Below are 18,510 nucleotides of genomic sequence, written 5' to 3' on the forward strand. Positions count from 1 at the left end.
GTAAAAAAAATTCCTTGTATCTAAATCTCCCCTTGTCCTATCAGTAGGCAGGGGTTCCTGTTTTTTTGCATCTTTAAACGCATAATAAATGCCAACACTAGCTGACTGCTTGATATAGGAGTTCTCCATACTTCTGCCATAGACAATTTTTATGAAAAATAAAGTATCTGAATTTTCTTATTCAGCATGAGCACCTCTTTATTACAATTTGGGCTTTTTTATTACCTAGCTAAAGTTGCAAACCCCTTTTCACCCCTACTTCCACCTCTGTAGGAATGGCTTTGATAAAATTCTTTGCTAGAGCAGAAAGTATATTTTTGATTTCTAGGATTCTGGAGATATGAAAAGAAGCATTTTGTATTTGGGGGATATTTTGCTGTTAATAACAAATGAATGCTTTTTTGTTTCTGGTTAAAAGAAATATATCTATAGTCAAAGAAAAGTATTCAATTTTAAATTCCATTCTAATTGTACCCAGTGGTGCAAAACCAAAGTTACTTGAGCTTTTTATAGATAAAGAAATGAAACTAGCATGCAGCTCCTTTCAGTAGCAGAATCACAGCATCAAAAAGTTATCACCACTTGCACCACAATCGCACAATGATTGTGAATTGTGGTTCCAAAACTATGAACCATCTCCATCTCAGCTTTAAAACCAAAAGGAATTAGGTAATGTTCCATATAGTTATACAACAGACATAAAATTTAACATTTAACATTTTCACATTAATTTTTGCAGCTAAACCATCCAGGTATCACCATATCACAAAATGTTTTTCATTATTTCAAATGAAGGAAAGCCTCACAGTAGCCTTACATTTACATTCATATTTGAAAACTGGTTTCACACTGTCCAAAACGGAAAATACTTGTAGATTTTAGGCAGGGCAAGAAGTTATCCAGACAGGTTCTCTGACAGATGTTTATTTGAGTGAGAAACTTGTGAAGAACTGCTTATGTGGTACAAAAAAGCATTACTCCTTATGCCACGGGTGGCATGTTCCTTTAGGCTAGTTCTGAACAGAAATCAACATCTTGTTAGTAAGTAACAAGTCATTGTAACTACACTAGCAGCTGCCATCTGCGATGAGGAAAAGTTGTTCTGTGTTTTTCCTTGCAGGAACAGTGCATTACCTCCCTCACTTCCTACTAAGGAGAGGACAAGTTTTGTTTTTCATCCTCCCTTATCACAGATTTTACAGTACACTATCCAATTGGTCTTCATCACCAATTTAAGCTGTCTTACTAAAGAAATCACAACAAGACCAGCTTTTACACCTGCAAGAAACTACCACATTGTAGCACTGATTTTTGAAAGCTGTTGGCTAGGACTAACATGACAGGAACAAGAAGTAAGGCTGCCAACATAGTGCTCTTTTGTTAAAAGGATGGGCACTGATACTGCTTTGCATGCTGTTGCCAGTCTCTCTGCAAAAATGAAAAGCAGCATTTATATTGGCAGAATTTAAACATGACAGCATTAGCATTTAACTCATACGTGCTGCAGAGAGAAGAAATAAGATTATTTTCCTTTCTAGCTAAGTTATATGTGCTATTATGCCACCTTTTCCACTTTCTCATCTGATAATTTCATGAATGAATTCTAAAGCTCTCAATTATGCCTTCCCTTCTATCATGAGTCTGCTTTTCCTGACTGCTATTTTTCTTCCAGCTAAAATTGAGAGAAAAAGGGGGGAAAAAAATTAGGCCAGACCTACAATACAGACAAAAGCAGAATAATTGGTGACTCAGACACATAAGCGAAATCTCTGAAAGCATTTTTCCAGTTTGCTTTGGACAATAAAAATCCATGGAGTTGATAAAGGACATTACGCCATTAAGCAGAGATGTCTACAGGAATATTCCACAGAAGATGGTACTAGCCTGGGAAAAGAAGGTTAGATTAACACATCTCTATTTTATACTGGAAATGCTGCTAGAGCATTTACAGATGAAGAAACATAATGCATTGCAATTAATTCAAAATTTGAATTTGCACCATGTTTTATAAGATAAACACTACATAAAACATTTAAACACTAAGCAATAACAGCTAATTAAATTAAAAATGATTTATGCCCAACATCTTCAAGAAAATCTTACATCTTTAGCCTCTTTTTATGCTTTTAGCACAAACTACTTCCACGGGACCAAAGTACAGTGTGTAGTTAGTGAGTGTCAAGTATCAGTGAATTTTCTACCTTTTTTTCAAGCCCATTGTGTTTCCAGATTCTCTGCATATCACAGAGATGGGGACTGTGCATTCCCACATAAGTTCCCCAAATACTGCTCCTCTCATACTTGCAGGATCGGCCCTTTTCTGCTACCTCACGGCATTTGTACAGAAAAGAGGCATAATTTACATTAAAACTGAAAGAGAGGCCAAGACATTTAATTTCTCTTTCATGGGAATCCACTGCTCCATCACGCTTGGATATCTCTAGTATTTCTGCCTTTTTCTTTTTTTTAATGTCTCCAAGACAAATTCCTGTAGCATTCCGTTTCTCCTCCTTCAACAGCCAGCTTTTCTGTGTTCTGTGCTGACTGATTTATGGAGCTATATGAATGTGTTTACCCATTTTTCTGCCTTTACGTTCAGAAAGAGGTGATTTTGTTTTTCTTTTTTGCAGGCAGACAGATTCTTTGTTTTTTTCCAACTCACTGCAGCTGACACCTTCTGATAAAGAGAAGGGCTACTGAGTTAGACTGTTCAGGTAGCACCACAGAAACCATTAGCACAGCAGTATAGATACAGGCTCCATATCAAGACAAAAAATGTACTTCCCCTATGGCAACTCCAAAGAGCTTTACTGGCTCCAGAGAATGGGCAGGATATAGTTTTTCAGCTGCTTTATGCCAGTTTTGAGCTCAAGTCCTACTTTCTTGTTTACAACCAGAGGACACCTTACCAAAGGGAAATCTGGACTTATGCTGGTGAAGCTTCCTCTCAAACTGCCCCAAATTAATCAGACAATATCTATTCATTTCACAGAAGAACAGTTAAGCTGGTATTTATTTTACCTAGGTATCTGCTTTGTCTTGTTAGAAAAATGCTTATCTTAGGTCATACAGACCTAGAAAACACTTTCACAATGAAAGTGCAACTCAATCAAACTGCAGTTAACCATTTCCACTGAACTTGCTGAAGCACTATTCATTTTCAAGGAACATGTAGAACAATAACTCAGCTCTAAAAAGATTTGGTAGACTCTCTTCCCTGACAAATGGTTAGTGGTACAGCCCTGGGATAAAAAAAAGTTTCAAGCATTAAAATCTCAGTGATCTATCAACTCTACTTTGTCTCAACTCCTCTGTCTCTCAGTATTGACCAACACACTGTAAAGCTTAAGTAGGTACTCCGTGTCATTTGTTCGAAGAGAAGAAAAACCGACAACACTTGTAGACTTCTGATGGAAAAAAAGACTGCTGAGCTAAGTGGTAAAGTGGTTATTTGCTAAACCACGTTTCCCAAAATCATCTTTTCCTCTCATTAGTGTGCTGAAATACTCAAATACTCTATTGTGCTCAATGAGAGTTTACATCTATGGACAAAAAGTGACAGGATCAAATACTTCTTGCATTCAACGACCAGAAGAGAAAAAAAAGGGAAGGGAGAAGGAGTGGAGCGGAGCAGAGCGGAGCAAAGCAGAGCAGAGCAGAGCAGTGCAGAGAAGAGGAAGAAAAGCAGCCTGAACAGATAAATGAAAGAATGGAACTTGAAACAAATGAGTATGTTCTACGACATCACATAAATGAAATGAGAGCAAGAATTAGACCAAATGATAAGAGAATGACTAGTAACAGGAACAAGGGAACAAGAATTCTTCAACTGGACTGAATAAGACAACTGCTCTCCCACAGTTGATGTATTCCCTGTTCAGGAGTCTATTTCTGGTATTGCCAATCAAGAACAAGTAAGATATTCTGTCACTCATTCCAGCCTGATGCATCCACAAGCCTATTTTAGAAATAATTCCCAATGCTGAAAATTTTCCTTAAAGATGTTTACTTGTTCACTTGCCATTGAGGAAGATTTTTGCAATCCACTACTTTTAAACCAGCAAGTTTCACGATACGTTTTTCTCCAGTTAAAGCTGCTCTGGGACTAAACTCTTACTTTGTATCTAAGAAAATAAAACATTTACTCTAGCAAATTTTTGTTTTCTCTTCGGCTTCTGCTACAGAGGGAAGGAAAGGAAGAGGGAAAAAGATCTTCAATCTGCAGATGTAGTCCAAGTTTTAAAAAACTAGTTGTAGAAGTTCTGACTCTTTAGCTCATATTGCATTGAGAGAGGAGGGAAGCGGATAAGAAGAATTATCTAAGATAGCAGCCTCCCTCTCCAAGAGTAGATCTTTTATATCCTAAAAATACAAGTTAACTGAATCAACATATGAAGTTGTTGAGTCAAAAAGACATGCTAGCACAATGTGGAAAGAGAAAGAGACCATATCTTAAGAAGAGCTTTGTCAGTCAGCAGCTTGATAAATTCCATCTTGGAATACTACAGAAATCGAGTAATGTCTTCAATATGTACATCTGTAGACTTCTGTTCTTCAGTGATAAATATATAACCTAACTGCTGAATTCTCTCTCCCATGCTCACTCTTTAAATTTTCCAACACTGATGGAGGGTTTTTGATTTATTGGCAGCTTCTCATTCTTAGTAATTTTCCTAAGTTTGATGGAGCACTAGATTTCCAAGAAAGAGAAAAATAAAATTTTCCTTACCTGAATTTTGTCTTCTCTGAACAAGGATCTGCTGCTCTGTCAGGACCCACCCTGTGTTGGTTGCATTCAGCAACTCTTTTTGTATTCTGGCTTCATGGGGTTGGTCAATGTCTTTCTCATCAGAGGTTTTCTGGTTGGAGAGAGAAAGAATGGCAAATGTACTCTGCCTAGTACACATGTTTTTTCTTGAGTCTGTATTCCAGCAGGGTGACTCACAGTTTAAATCTGTTTGTCTTTCCTTGTAATTTTATGGCTTTATACCTCTGTCAGTAGAGGAAATGCTTGCAGTTCCACTTGCTGGGCTACATAACAGGCCTCCCAGCCTTGGTGGAGAGAGGGAAAATCAGCAGTTTTCCAAGTCTCATCGAGCAGGGGATTTTCATTCAGAGAAGACAAAACTAATGAAGGCACTCACTTTTCAACTGCTAGTTACCGTGATTTGTCCACAGTATGTTTCAGTATCATGTAGTTTTTTTTCTGCCTTGCCTCAGAGACCCTAAAAAAATTCTTCCTACGGGTTTTCTATAGCTCTCAGCACTATTAATATCTACTGAGTTTGACAGAGAGATATGTAATGAACGCTGAGATTAACGCAGGAAAGGTTGTTTGTTAAAGAAGATTACCGATATGGCTGATCAGTTTCAAGACTGTAATTCAGCTGCTTAAGAGGATCTGAATGTGCTCGCTGTCAGGGAAAAGGAAAAGCAGAAAAAGTATTTTTATTCAAAAGACCACCATGCTTGTCCACTCTAGAAATAAGCCTTTGAGGGAAACAACAATGACAATAATCAGTATTTGAGAGACTGGCAAGGGCTGAAGGAACTATATCTGCCGTACCAAGCCTGAAAAATAAAAGCAGAACGTACAGATATGCTACCTTTTTACAATATTCACTACTTCCTGGAAAAGAGTTCTTTCATCAGTAGCGTAACTGACTTCTAGTCCTGTAATTCCCGATCTTGTGAGCAAGGGTGCTTGGTCTCTGCTCCCTAGAAAATAAGTAAAACAGATCATTACATTTTAGAAGGAATTGCAGCACTTCAGTCAACAGAATATAGAATGAACTATAGAACAAAACATTAAACAGAAAAAAAAATAATACATTCTCTTTTTACCTTTAACATAATTAAATTCCACACACTTATTCTGTCCCTCTTGGGTGAAAAAGTTTGTTCTTTTCACTTGGTAAAATTATATTACAGTAATAATCTCACACAAATTCTTCCATATAATTGAATTTGATTCAAAAGAGAAATATACAGGAGTTCAACTACTGGAGAATTATTTTTGAGTAGGAAATATTAAAGCACTATGCGATGGCTCACACAATATGTATCATATAGTATGTATTTTAATTGCCAGCTTAGCATAGTGCTTTGCAAAATGCTTTGAAGAATTAAAATGCTATGTAACATTACAGTTTTCATTTATAAAGTTCTTGAAAGTATACTTCTTAAAGACACTGCTAAGTCACTAATAGAAACGGAAAAACATCAGCAACTTCACTCAGTGCAAATTAAGTGTCTGCACTGATAATGTGTGTATACAGCTAAATTCTTATGCATGCATGAGCTGATAAAGAATAATATGCAACACATACACTGTATTTTCATTTTCTCTATGCAACGGATTGTATCTGATTAAGGCAATAATCTGAAATTTTTAAAAGCATTTGGCTTTGACACATTCTTAAAACCCTGATAATTAAAAAAGTACATTTTCAGAAAGAAATGTTAAAATGAGTACTATAATTTGCAAAGCAATAATAATACAAAAAAGGAAAAAAACTGTATCAATATTGAGTCACTCCCCTCAAGAAGTTCTGTCCAAGAAAATACTGACAGCTCACACCACTTAAAGCAAGAAATGTCACATTATCATTTAAACATCATTTCATTTCACTTCACTAATAAAAACAGATCAGAACCTTCCCTCAAATATTACAGGATATCTTTCCAGAAAGCCTTTTCTTGATAATTTCGCAGAGAGGCACACACCTAGGGAGCCATAGTTTTCTATGCTGTGACAAATCTCACTTAGTAAGTTAATGGAGACAATTTTCCTAAAGATAGTAACAAGCATACATACCAAAATAAACTTCACTGAGAATAGTAAGGACTTAGCATAACATGATAAAACATCCATAATACTTTGAAAAATAAACTGGTAAAAGAAGGAGCTGTTGCCTTATTGCTGAATTTATTTTTGGCAGGCTTTTGTCAAGACTTTTTAATTTTAGACAGTATTTTGTGGTTTAATACTCTTTACAGTGTCAAAGAAACCCGAAAAGAAAGGACTTTTAAATATTTTTTACTAGCCTAAACCAGTGGTACTCAACCTTTAACAGCTGGAGAGCCACTTCTTTCTTTACTAAATGGAGTTGTAGAGCACCATAAACATCAAGTATCAACAGTGTGATTTTTTAAAATTTTTTTTATTTTTTTAAATCATGACACTTCAATGTGTGAGGATGCTGCCTCATCATCATCACAAATTGATACATCACGACATGACACATCAGCATCCTCTCTCCCAGCAGCATTCTGTCTTCAACCCCTTCTGGCTGCTAGGAAGAAGTGGGGTGGAGGGGCGGAAGGGGCAAAAGGGCGAGTTTTTCCCCATTCTGTCCCACGGCTGCTGGGTGGGAGGTGATCTCTACTCTTACCTGTGGGGGGATCCCAGCAGCTCCTTTTCTTTCCCCCTATGGGAGGGGAAACTTCAGCGACTCCCACACTGCTGGTCCATTTGCTCAGTGCTCCCCGCGCTGCCTGATAGAGTGGAGCGCCGATCAGACGCCTACATTGCGAGAGCCGCCTGTAGGGCCATGAAGAGCCACATCCGGCTCTAGAGCCACAGGTTGAGTATCACTGGTCTAAACAAAGCCAAAAAGGTACAATAGAATAAGGGCCCCTGTTTAGATCCTGAAAGGATCAGATAAAACCACAAAAATAACCCTTAAGTAAAATATAAAACATACTGTCTTGCTTTTAACATTTTCTACTTGTAGCTATCCAGCAACTTGCGTAGGAAACTAAAGGCAGGTTTTCCTCTTTATACTTTCAGAACACTGCAGGAGCTTGTCCACAAGCATGCAGACAGAGATATTTTGAACATGTTCATATTATTTCTGATTTACAGCCCATGCAATGGTTCTTCAGAAGACATAAGCAGGAAAACTCTATGTTTAATATGGCCATTCATCCAACAGTCAACAAGACAAAATTAAATGAGCTAAACAGCAATATAGACACTCTATTATATTTTGCTTGCTACTGTTTGCTTATTATGAAATAAGTATTTTTGTAAAGTATGTGAAAAAAAAAAAACCAACAACAAAAGAAATAAGAACCTTGGCTGGAGAGTGTCCTGTCACTATCAATCACTATAACGCCAGTGATTTCTTTTTTATCAGTATCTGGAAGTGCTGTGTCTGATGAGATGCAATAGAATAAAGCACAGATCGGATCAAACTCTGGGTCTGGTTCCAAATCTCGTCTGGTTCGAGCATGTAACTCCATACTGATGAGGGTAAGGTGTTGGACCTACCAACAAATAAATACAACAAATTAGTATGTTTTGGACCTTTCTTCAAAATAAAATAAAATAAAAAATTATTAATGCAAATGAGCTAACTGTAGACACATGGTCATTCTGACTAAAAGGTCATATTCTAAAATAATTAGAAGCGATTAAACAGGCATCTCTGGATCTCATTTTTTTGCTAAAAGCAACATCTTACAAGTAAATTAACCGCTTAGAGCACTTTTATACTCAATTATTAAAATTCAATATATGTTTCTGAGTACTGTCTTCTTCTCTCAAAAGCAAACACAACAAGCAGAAATCAACATCAGCAATTATTAAATTCTTTCAGTATTTTCAAACAGTTTTGTATATTGAGCTGAATTCAGTTTCCAAACTCAGCACCACTGTTAGTCTTTATTTTCCTTTTCCTCCTTGCCCAAGACTTGCAAACAGGCATGAAGACTAAGTCTCTTAGAGAGAAGCATGAAGAATACTTATTTTTCCCTTCACTTGCATTAATGAAATTCCACAACGCCTTGCTTTACCTTTGTGTAAAATAGTTTGTATTATGAAACACTCACAACAGTACTTAATACTAATACTATCTTGTTTCTGTGTTTTCTTGTTTAATATAGACAATAAACTAGACAAATGAGTGAATTGGAGGGATTACAAGGGAAAAATTGCAAGCATACCTGACCAAGCAAGCTGCCCTGAGGGCCCTAGATTTGCTCATCCGTCAGTGAAACAGAACTGCACTATCAACCTGCATCTCCATTTCCTGTAATATCATTAGTTTCTTGTTGTTTCTCTCATGTTATCTACTTAGCACATAAAACTATCTCCTGAGCTTGTCTGTAAGCTGGTTGCAGCTAACTCCAAGCAACAGGAGTGGTGACTAATAGGAAGGAAACACGTGCCAGCCAGCCAGCCAGCAGCCAAATATAGTAGTACTGTATTCACATTGCACCCCCTTCTCCAGCACTAATTTTATTCTCTTTCCTCAGACCAACCACTGACACACATGAAATACTCAGAAACACTCTTTGAGATACCTACCACCTTGATAAATGCAAAAAAAATTGGCTAACAGATTCAGAACTTACCATGTAAGGATTCAGAGAGGGTCTCACTAACATTCAGTCTGAAGCCTCCTTTCATAAGGAAATGATCCGTGAAAGTTACCATCAACTAATTTTTCCAGTATTATTTTTATACAAAACACTACTATTTCACCCTCCTAATTCTTTATTTGTTTGTTTAAAGGAAGTTTTACCATCTTCTCCACAAAATATTGTGAAATTTAGTCCAATTGTATCAAATAAAGGCAATTGAAAATCAAACTAAAGTAGTAGAGCAATTACAGCTTTACACAGCACACACTGACTGATCTTAATTCAGGCAGGGACCAAGGAGGAAAGGTTTTTAAATACTGCCACTATGAAACTAGTTTGATAAACTGTCACTTTATAAAATCACATATAACAGTAAGTTACCTCATGTAAAGATTTTGCTTCTTGCAGGTTTTGCACGCTGACTTTAAAACCGTAAGTGTTATTTAAAGATGGTCCTTCAATCTGAGAAGTCTCTTTCTTTGGAGCACCAAGGGCAGCAAACTGATTCTATTGAACAGTAACAAAGAAACCAACACTCACATACAAATACTGAAAAAACTGGAGGTAAGTAAATTAACAGTGTTGCCAAAATTAAATGAAAATTTACCAATAGAAGTGTAAATGCTACAGTACAACTACTAAAGGTAAGCTTTTACTATCCTGTTATTTTTTCAGCAGGAAAACTACAACTGGAATAATTTTAAGGAAACCTCGCAGTAAAGCAAAAGCCAATTTAAAATGCCTTAAAATATATATATCATATTGGCTCTTTTAGAAGGGTGAAGACAGGGAAACCAACAAGTCTCTGTATGCTCGACCAACAATTTATCACAATACCCTGCATAGCTTACAAATTGTAAAGCTGCTATATCGAGGGTACACTTACCCACTTGAACTGGGTGAATACCAGTATGTTAAGAACAAAGAAGATTATTGAGTCAGATCCATGACACACCTATTCAATTGCTCTGTTTCCAATAAGGGAGCAGAAATATTCTTTATAGAAAACATGAGTGATCAAATTCACACCATCAGTTTCCTTTCTACTCTCTCAGCACATTAGTGCCATTTACAGATTGCTCATGTTTTCAGAAAAGACATTGTCTGAAAACCAACATATACACATGAAAACACATGAATAAATACATGTTTGTACATATCCAAGGCAAATAGCAACAGGACTCTGCAGGAATCACACTCTACCATTTTAAACATATTTTTCCAGATCTCAATAGCAAAAGAAAAAAATAAAACCGACATAGAATAAATTTTAAAAACAAAGTTCCAAAAGAAAACATGTGTTAGAGCTATCTGCTTAAGAGAAAGATTATTAGTGAGAAAGAGAATGGAAATGTAAGTGTAGCATAACAAAAATAAACCTGTATGTAAAATCTTTATTTACCTTCATCTGTGTGGTTAGAAGTACTCTTCGAAGACCATCAGGATTAATTCCTCTCTTATGACACAGTTTCTGGGCTTTTGGTTCTAAAAACATACATGAGCAAAAAACTGTTCAGCCTCAATAATACTGTCCAAACATTAAGCAATATGCTGCAAACAGTCAGAGGTGTTTGTTTTTACATTGTCAAAAAATATTTATATATAAACAAAATTAACATTATTCTCTCTCCAATCCAAGGCAGAATGATTACAATTTGATATCTGTGGACATTCAGAAATGCACAATACAAGGCCAGTCATTTACCGTATCTTACATCGTTAACTTGAGTATTGCAAAGTTATTTCTGCAGCACTATGTTCGGAATATAATTTATTAATGGCAATATAACCAACAAAATTGTGAAGTTCTCCAAATAAGTTACATGCCTTTAAGTTTTTAACTAGCACTTCAGAGTTCAGACAATGTCAGGAAGCACAAAGTTGTTCTGCTTTTCAACTTCTGTCATAATTAGTCACTTAAACAATAACGTGCAGGCCTCTTCCTTTTCAAAAATGGTTTAAATATAATTTTGTGAGGGTGAAGGAATTTTCTCAACATGTCAAAAGAATTATATCATATTCAGGAATGCTTTTTGTGTATCATTAAGATCACTTAATGGATTTACCTGTTGATAAAGGAGTAAACCCAAGAACTTCGTGAATTCCGTCGTGACTTTTTCTCTGTGTGATGGGTGTACTATGTAAGCAAATGGATCCAGAGTTTCCAGGATCAACAGTAAGTAGAAGTGGAGATGTGTCAAAGGCTATCTTAATGTCCTCTTGGGTGGATGGAAAATTTTGTGTGCTTCCAACAGGCGCTACTTTATTTTCTTCAACAGAAGACAAAATAACATCCTGACTTTTCCACTCTGCATCTTGTAAATTGGACTGCTTGGGATCTGGAGATGCTACTTGTTGCCAAGGTGGAAGCACTGGAGAATCTGGTGAACTGTAACTGACATAATAGTCTTCCTCCTCTTCCTTATCACATTCTAGAGCTGAAGCGGTAAGTGTCTTCCTTTCACATGTAGTTTCATTTGAGTCTATGTCACTTTTAATATTTATAGAAGCTCCTACAGCACTTACAGACTTGTCATAGGTTTCCCTGGTTTGTGCTTTTGTAGGATCTGCCACAGAAGCGGGAGAGTCCTTTGTAGGCACTATAGGTCTTCCACCTTCCAGGCTTGACAAATTTAAATCTTTAGCTGCTTTTGCTACTTCTATAGATTTCTCTCCAGACAGTACTGTGGAGCCCAAATTCTCAGCTGTCTTTTCCAGCTCAGCAGGATGATTCTTAGGCAATTTCTTGAAATGTTCATATTCTTCTTTGGCATGAAGCCATATCTGAACTTGTTGCTGGCTTGGAGCACACTTGCATGGCATTATAACAATTTTTTTGTCTTTGCTAGTTTTATGGCTATTACTTTCTCTTTTATTAGCAGCAGAGTGACCATAACGGGGAGGTGACCCTGGTCTAGGACCTTCAGTCATTGCTGAAAACGCAGTCTTCCAGAGTCGTAGCCCTTCTAATGAAAAGTCTCCCTCAAACTCAAGCAGGTCATTTGGAAGCCTAGTTTCTACAGTGAGAAGCCGTCCTCCAATCTCCCTGAAAAGAAAACAGTTTGCATCATTGCTTTAAACTACACTGCACAGGCAGTTTTTGAGACTATACACTAGCAGAGTTCAGCTAACTAGTCTTCTCACAATACAATTCCTGTGGGCAGTATCCATCTTTTACAAAGCAAGCAGGCATACTTTCACTAATATCAAGCAATAAAAAAAGAAAGTGTTATGAATGAAAAAGGATGTTTGCAGAGGAAGTATAGTAATTTTCAACTTCAAATGTACATGTAACAGATGAAATCTTTCATGCAGCTGTGTCACATAACAGCAAAAAATTGTTTACAGGAATAAATTAAACTTAATATAATTACAAGCATATGTAGATAGAAATGCCTTTAAAACAGTACCTTGGCTTTTCTGGAGCATCAGAAGGATTACTGCAAAATGGTTCCTGATAAACTGTTTCTGTGAGATCATGATCTAGTAAAGTTGCCATGATTTCTTCACGACTGGGTGGGGACATAAGCGGCTTAAGAATGTGAGCAGTACGAGGTGTAAAACTTCCATTTTTTGACTGTGAGGGAGAACTGGTGGATCTTGGTGAACTATCCGGAGTTGGAGTTAATGCTTCGTTGTTTCTTGAAACATATAAGTCTAAATCCACAGAGGCTGCATCCATGAGTTCACCATCAGGAGAAGACAGTACGGATGTAAAAGAGGTATTAACTGAATCAAGTGGTTGACAGGGTTCAAAAGTGGTTTCTTTTCTAATGTGGCTTTGAATCCAGTCTGAGCTGGTTGGCTGAGGAAGGTTAAGAAATCTCTCTTTATTTGTATTTCTAGCCAATTTAAATTTTTCATTTAGGCAGACCTCTGTCTCTTGCGTACAAGAGGTATCAATAGAGTTAGATCTAGAAGTTGAAGGATGAACATTTTTCCTCCGTTGACTATGACAGTGGTTCTCATTACTATCCAGGGAGGTTTTCTCAAAAAGCTCAGGGCTCAGAGAACCAGGTCTTATCCACTTACTTGTGCTTGAAGAATGCTGTTTTTCTTCATCAGTTTTTTGGTCATTACGACATAGAAAGTCATTTTCTGTTGTTTGTACAGAACCAAGATCTTGAACTGCATCACTCAGAAATTTTTGGGGCAAATTTTGATCTGCTGGGACAAACTGGCTTGCAGAGTAATAACTGCAAAATCCAGTTTGCCCTATAGTATTAATATCAAAGTTGTAATTATGGTCTGGAGATAAGCTATCTTCAAGGGAGTAACAGCTTTCAAAACCAGGGTCGGAAAAAAATATAGGGCTATCATCAGATACAGAATGATCAGCACGACTAGTGACCTGTTGGCTTAAAGACTCCATTTTTGAAAGTTTCGGTGTTTTTTCTTTAGGTTTTGTACTCCTGGGAGCACGTGGTTTTCTAGGTGTGGCTGACCGTGACCTTTTGACTGCTTTGTTCTGTTCAAGAGGGCACGGGGTACCTCTGCTCAGCTGTGTTTTATCTAGTACTGGTTCTTGTGTAACATTTGCATTCTGAGCTTTCTGTTGCCTCTTCTGGAGCAATTCCTTCAAAACAGCCAGGCCAGACTGTCCTTCACTGAATGCTGATGGCGCCACTATAGTCCTGTTCTTATACTGGGAAATGGGTTTTGGTTGCGTGGTTGTTTCTGACAGAGACTTCTGTTTTACTGGTTCAGGTTTAAAATGCGACATTTCCAAAAGAAATCCTTTCTGTTTTTGATCCCAATTCAGCTGTTTCACTGGACTCTTCAAAGAGGTTACAAAACAGTTTTTAGGCAACTGAAGAGGCCCTGGACTTTCCTCAGATGACTTAAGAACAGAAGAAGAAGGATCAGAATGCTTGGATGCCTCTGGTATACAAAAAATCTGCTGTTGATTACTATCTTTACAATGCAAATAGCTAGGCGAATGCAACTGATCCATCTTTGTTGAGTCTGAAGACTCACGAGCTTCACCTAATTTCCCAGCTGATGGTAAATATCTGTTTTGGAAATTTTTTATCTCTTCTGCTTTTACAAAGGTCTTATCTTTAGAGATGCACACATTCTGTGTTACCTGAGTTGAGTGATTAGATGAGTCAAATATGTTTTTAATGAGAGCAGATTCCTTCATTCTAAATACAGTACTTTGAGTCCTGGGCCTTTGAGAGCTCACTTTCAGTCCTTCTCTTCCAGATGCCACAGGAGTTGATGTGAAAGATGCATGAGGGTTTTCTCGTGGAGCAGGCAAACACTGCGCATCTAAAGGTTTATCAAGTTCCACCAATGCATGAAAACGGTCTGATGAATTACCTTGTGTATCAGCTGCTGAGGGGAACGGTGCTGATGGCAGATATCCTGCTGTAAAGCCAGGAAGAGGACCATCTCTGCGATGATGAAGCGGCTGTGAGTTGTAAGACATCTCAGGCAGATCTTGATGCTTCAGCACAAACTTCACTTCCGTGGTAGAGTGATTATTTCCTTTTTCATCTTTAAATACCATGCGTTTTCTTGAGGACGCTTTTTCTGTTGTTTTCTGTCTTTGTTTCGTTCTAGGTTTCTTCTTTCCATCCTCTGCTGTTTTATCACTCTGATTCATCTTTTTCTTTTTCTTGGTGGATACAGTAGGGCTAGCAAACTTCTTTTTACATTTCTTAACCTGAGTTTTTGCTCGACTGTTTTTTCCTACATTAGAATTAACAGTCCTGTTGTGGTACATATTACCCCTACTATGTAAAGCTTCTCTGTCCAGGTTGGTCAAAATTTCTTCTGCTTTTGGATCAGTGGGAGACCAGCAGCGAGGTGGTGATGTGTTTACTGGGCTTGTGCTTCTCTCAGAAAGAAAACCTAATTTAGACATAACATCACTATAGTTATAGTCACAGTCTTCAGCTTCAGCATTATAGGATGGTGAAGGAGGAGAAAGGATTGTGTGAGTCCTTTTTCTGAAAGATAAAGTTCTTTTAATGTTATTTTTAGTACCTGTTCTTTGCAGTTTTCCAGCTTTTTTCTTGGTTGACTTATGTTTTGCTTTTCTTTTATGACTTTTCTTTGGCGTTAGTGGATAAATAGGATATTTGGTTGCAGGAGAGTCGGGAACTTTTGGCCAAAAGTCTTTTAAAGGTGCAAGCTTTCTATATAAATTCATCTTTTCTTCTGTGAGTACCACTCTTTCCTCACTAGAATCTACTTTCCCTAGTTTAACAAGCATATTTTTTCTCCCTCTAAATCTATTGATGATAATATATTTAATAATAACAGGTGGCAGTTTTTTAGAAAGTCTTCTACGTTTTCGAGACTTCTGAGACCCATCCAAACTTTCAACACTTTCTATTGGTTGAGGTAGATTAATTTTTGAGTTGTGTGCGACAAAGCTTGATTCACTGTCTTCAGTCTCATAATTTACCTTTCGTTTAGTTCGAAGTGTGTATTTGTTCCCACATAATCCAAATGACTGCTCAGTTTCAAGAGATCCATCTCCAATTTGGCAGTCAGTACAATGAGCTGTACTTGTAGGCATTTTGTTTTCAAAAGCCTCAAAAGGAACTTGGACTAAGTCACTAGGTAAAGCACTATCCTTATCAGGAATATTACTACAACCATTACCTTGTGTATAGCAGCTTTCCTTCACTGATACAACATCACTTACAGTTGCAGGCTCCTGATGATTGATAAAACTATATTTCTTTTTATTCAGCTTCAACCTGGACTGTTTGTTACCTTGCTGTAATTTATATGTCACAGGAGCTAACTTTTGTGGTCGGCTAAGACAGTTCGAAAGAACAACACTAGGAAAGAACATATAATGTGCTGCTTGTTGACTGAGACTTGGCTTTTCTGTTTTATGCTCCTGAAATTCTTCATACCTAATTTTAAGCTTATTAAGGCCACCTTCATCAGTGCTATTTTCAAGTGAATGTACAACAGTTCGACTGCCTCCTGAACAAGACACCAATTCACAATTTTCTGTAACTGTTGCTGGAAAAAAACTATTTATACTTGCGCTGCTGGCTTTTTCATTTAGTTCAGAGGATATTTTACCTTTGGAGTGGCCAGAGTGGCTCAAATCAGAAAAGCTAAAAGAGTTTTTATTCAATATGCTGTCACCAATGTGGCGGCCCACGTGCATAAAAGCGACATCTTTCTCAGTCTTTCTAATGCTAGTATACTTCCTGCTAGGTATCTGTCTGCTCACTGACGAAATATCATCTTCATACTCAAAAATATTATTTTCACACGAAGGAACAGGAAGAGTATCTTTCTTGTTACTCTCTTTATGTGAGTTTTCTGCATGGGTACTATTGCTGAATGATGTTGGGTACTTTGCTGTGTAAGTGCTTTCTTTTGTAAGAGAATGAACTGAAAGTTCCGGTCGTGTTTCTGTGTTTGGTTGCGAGAGTTCTTCGACTAGATCTTCGTTATTCAAAACGTGGTTAGAAAGGGCACTTGTGTGTTTACACTGAAAAGTAATTTTAGCAGAAGATGGGGGTTCTAGTGTAGCAGCATCTTTGTGAAAGATTGAGGTCTTTACAGACATTTTGCTTGTTGCAATGACGGAGGAGTGAGTTCGAGAACTTTCATTATTCAAAGGATTGTCTGAAATGGAAGACAAGCAATTTTACTCTAGTTTTCCTGTAAAAAAGAATAACTAAGCTATTAATTATTGTAAGGATATTTTCATGAAAGCCCTCCCACAATAGAAACCAAAACAATACTATTCAAATTCACATGCCATTTATGATCATGACAACTACAGGCCCCAAATACATGAGTTGCTTTATCAAAATCACATCATTAATACATTTGTGTCTCAAGATATTCTGTCAGTTACTTATAAATTATGGGCTTGAATACATTTCCCAAAGATTTCACAATGATTTGCTTAAAGAAGGCTTCTGAAATCATTTTCAGAAAGCTAAATACAAAGACATTAACTTTTAAAAAAGCTTGTATCCTGCTTTGTCCCTGAGAAGTATGAATGCTTCCTGGTTCTGAAAAAGAAAGTAACATACTTAAGATGATTTTCTCCATATAGAAAAGTAATTCCACAAAAAGGTAAAGTATGATCATACAACATAGCAAGGGCTTTGTATCAACCATCCTGTGCAATAAGTGTAAGATAGTTTGCTGCACTTTTAAAGCAGAGCAACCCAACACTCATTCAGGTGTCTATACGAGGAGCTTGTCCCATTTAGTTACATCATCAATTCATACCCATGGATTAGTATTTCCACAAAGGTCTACAACCAGCTGTAGTACTTGTCCTGTGAAGACTCGTGGTATGATAAATAGGACTATTTCTCTCTTTCACTGCTACTTTCACCACATTTACTGCAGGATAAGGGTGTGCAGACACCCGGTAAGTAACATATTAACAACTACTATGCATTAATTGCGTGCTTTTCTTAACCACAGTGAGCACCAAGCAACTTCAAGAAGTTTATTCCACTTCAGAGGCAGATACTACAGAGCTGAGGGCACACAGCAGTTTGTTCATGTGCCCAAACCTCTAGCTGAAATGTTGAAGGGGGACATAAATTATGAAACATGCTGTATGACTTGCAAATACGTGTTGAAAACTGTTGTACTACGTGGGATATCCTTTCATCTATTCATCTTTTAAGTCTAAACCAATTTGAAGATTATCCAAGATTCATAGTGCCTTCACCTTCACAATTTATTTGCAGGTGGGTGAAAAAAATAAAAGAAAGTCTCAATCTATTTCTAATAACATTTTCAAACACAGAGTTGCTGAGCTGTGAAACATATCTGGGAGATGCAGCCTGTGATTCTTTGGGTGTAGGAGGAGCCATTCATACAAAGAACGAGGATGATAATGGAAGATGAAGAAAATGGGAGCTCAGTGAAATGTCAAGTGAACATTTGGAAGATTACTCAGATAAGAAAATTGCAAAAATATTTATAAATCAGTCAGATGTTATGGACACTGAGATTCGTGCGGATAACCTTTTTTTTTTCTTTATAATTCAGACGACCTAGACTGAGATCTGTTTTGAATATCTCCTGTTTTAAGAAGAATATGCAGTGAAATTATTATTATATAGAATTATTTTATGTTTGATTAAATGAGAACAAATAAACTTATTTTAAGTGGACTTTCTTTTTCTCCAT

General features: G+C 37.1%; 1 protein-coding gene across 1 annotated transcript in view; it reads right to left on the reverse strand.

Annotated features, from left to right (window-relative positions):
* Window positions 1–18,510, reverse strand: part of REV3L (REV3 like, DNA directed polymerase zeta catalytic subunit) — a 114,419-nt gene that overhangs the window by 24,540 nt on the left and 71,369 nt on the right. The window contains exons 13-18 of the mRNA XM_052678573.1: window positions 12,780–16,974; window positions 11,436–12,415; window positions 10,772–10,854; window positions 9,751–9,876; window positions 8,079–8,271; window positions 5,607–5,718 (exon numbers count right to left, since the gene is read on the reverse strand). Coding sequence (XP_052534533.1) covers window positions 5,607–5,718; window positions 8,079–8,271; window positions 9,751–9,876; window positions 10,772–10,854; window positions 11,436–12,415; window positions 12,780–16,974 — 5,689 coding nt within the window. The remainder of the gene's footprint in view (window positions 1–5,606; window positions 5,719–8,078; window positions 8,272–9,750; window positions 9,877–10,771; window positions 10,855–11,435; window positions 12,416–12,779; window positions 16,975–18,510) is intronic.

Source organism: Tympanuchus pallidicinctus, unplaced genomic scaffold (genome assembly GCF_026119805.1).
Source record: "Tympanuchus pallidicinctus isolate F22 unplaced genomic scaffold, pur_lepc_1.0 scaffold1, whole genome shotgun sequence".
Classification (NCBI taxonomy): domain Eukaryota; kingdom Metazoa; phylum Chordata; class Aves; order Galliformes; family Phasianidae; genus Tympanuchus; species Tympanuchus pallidicinctus.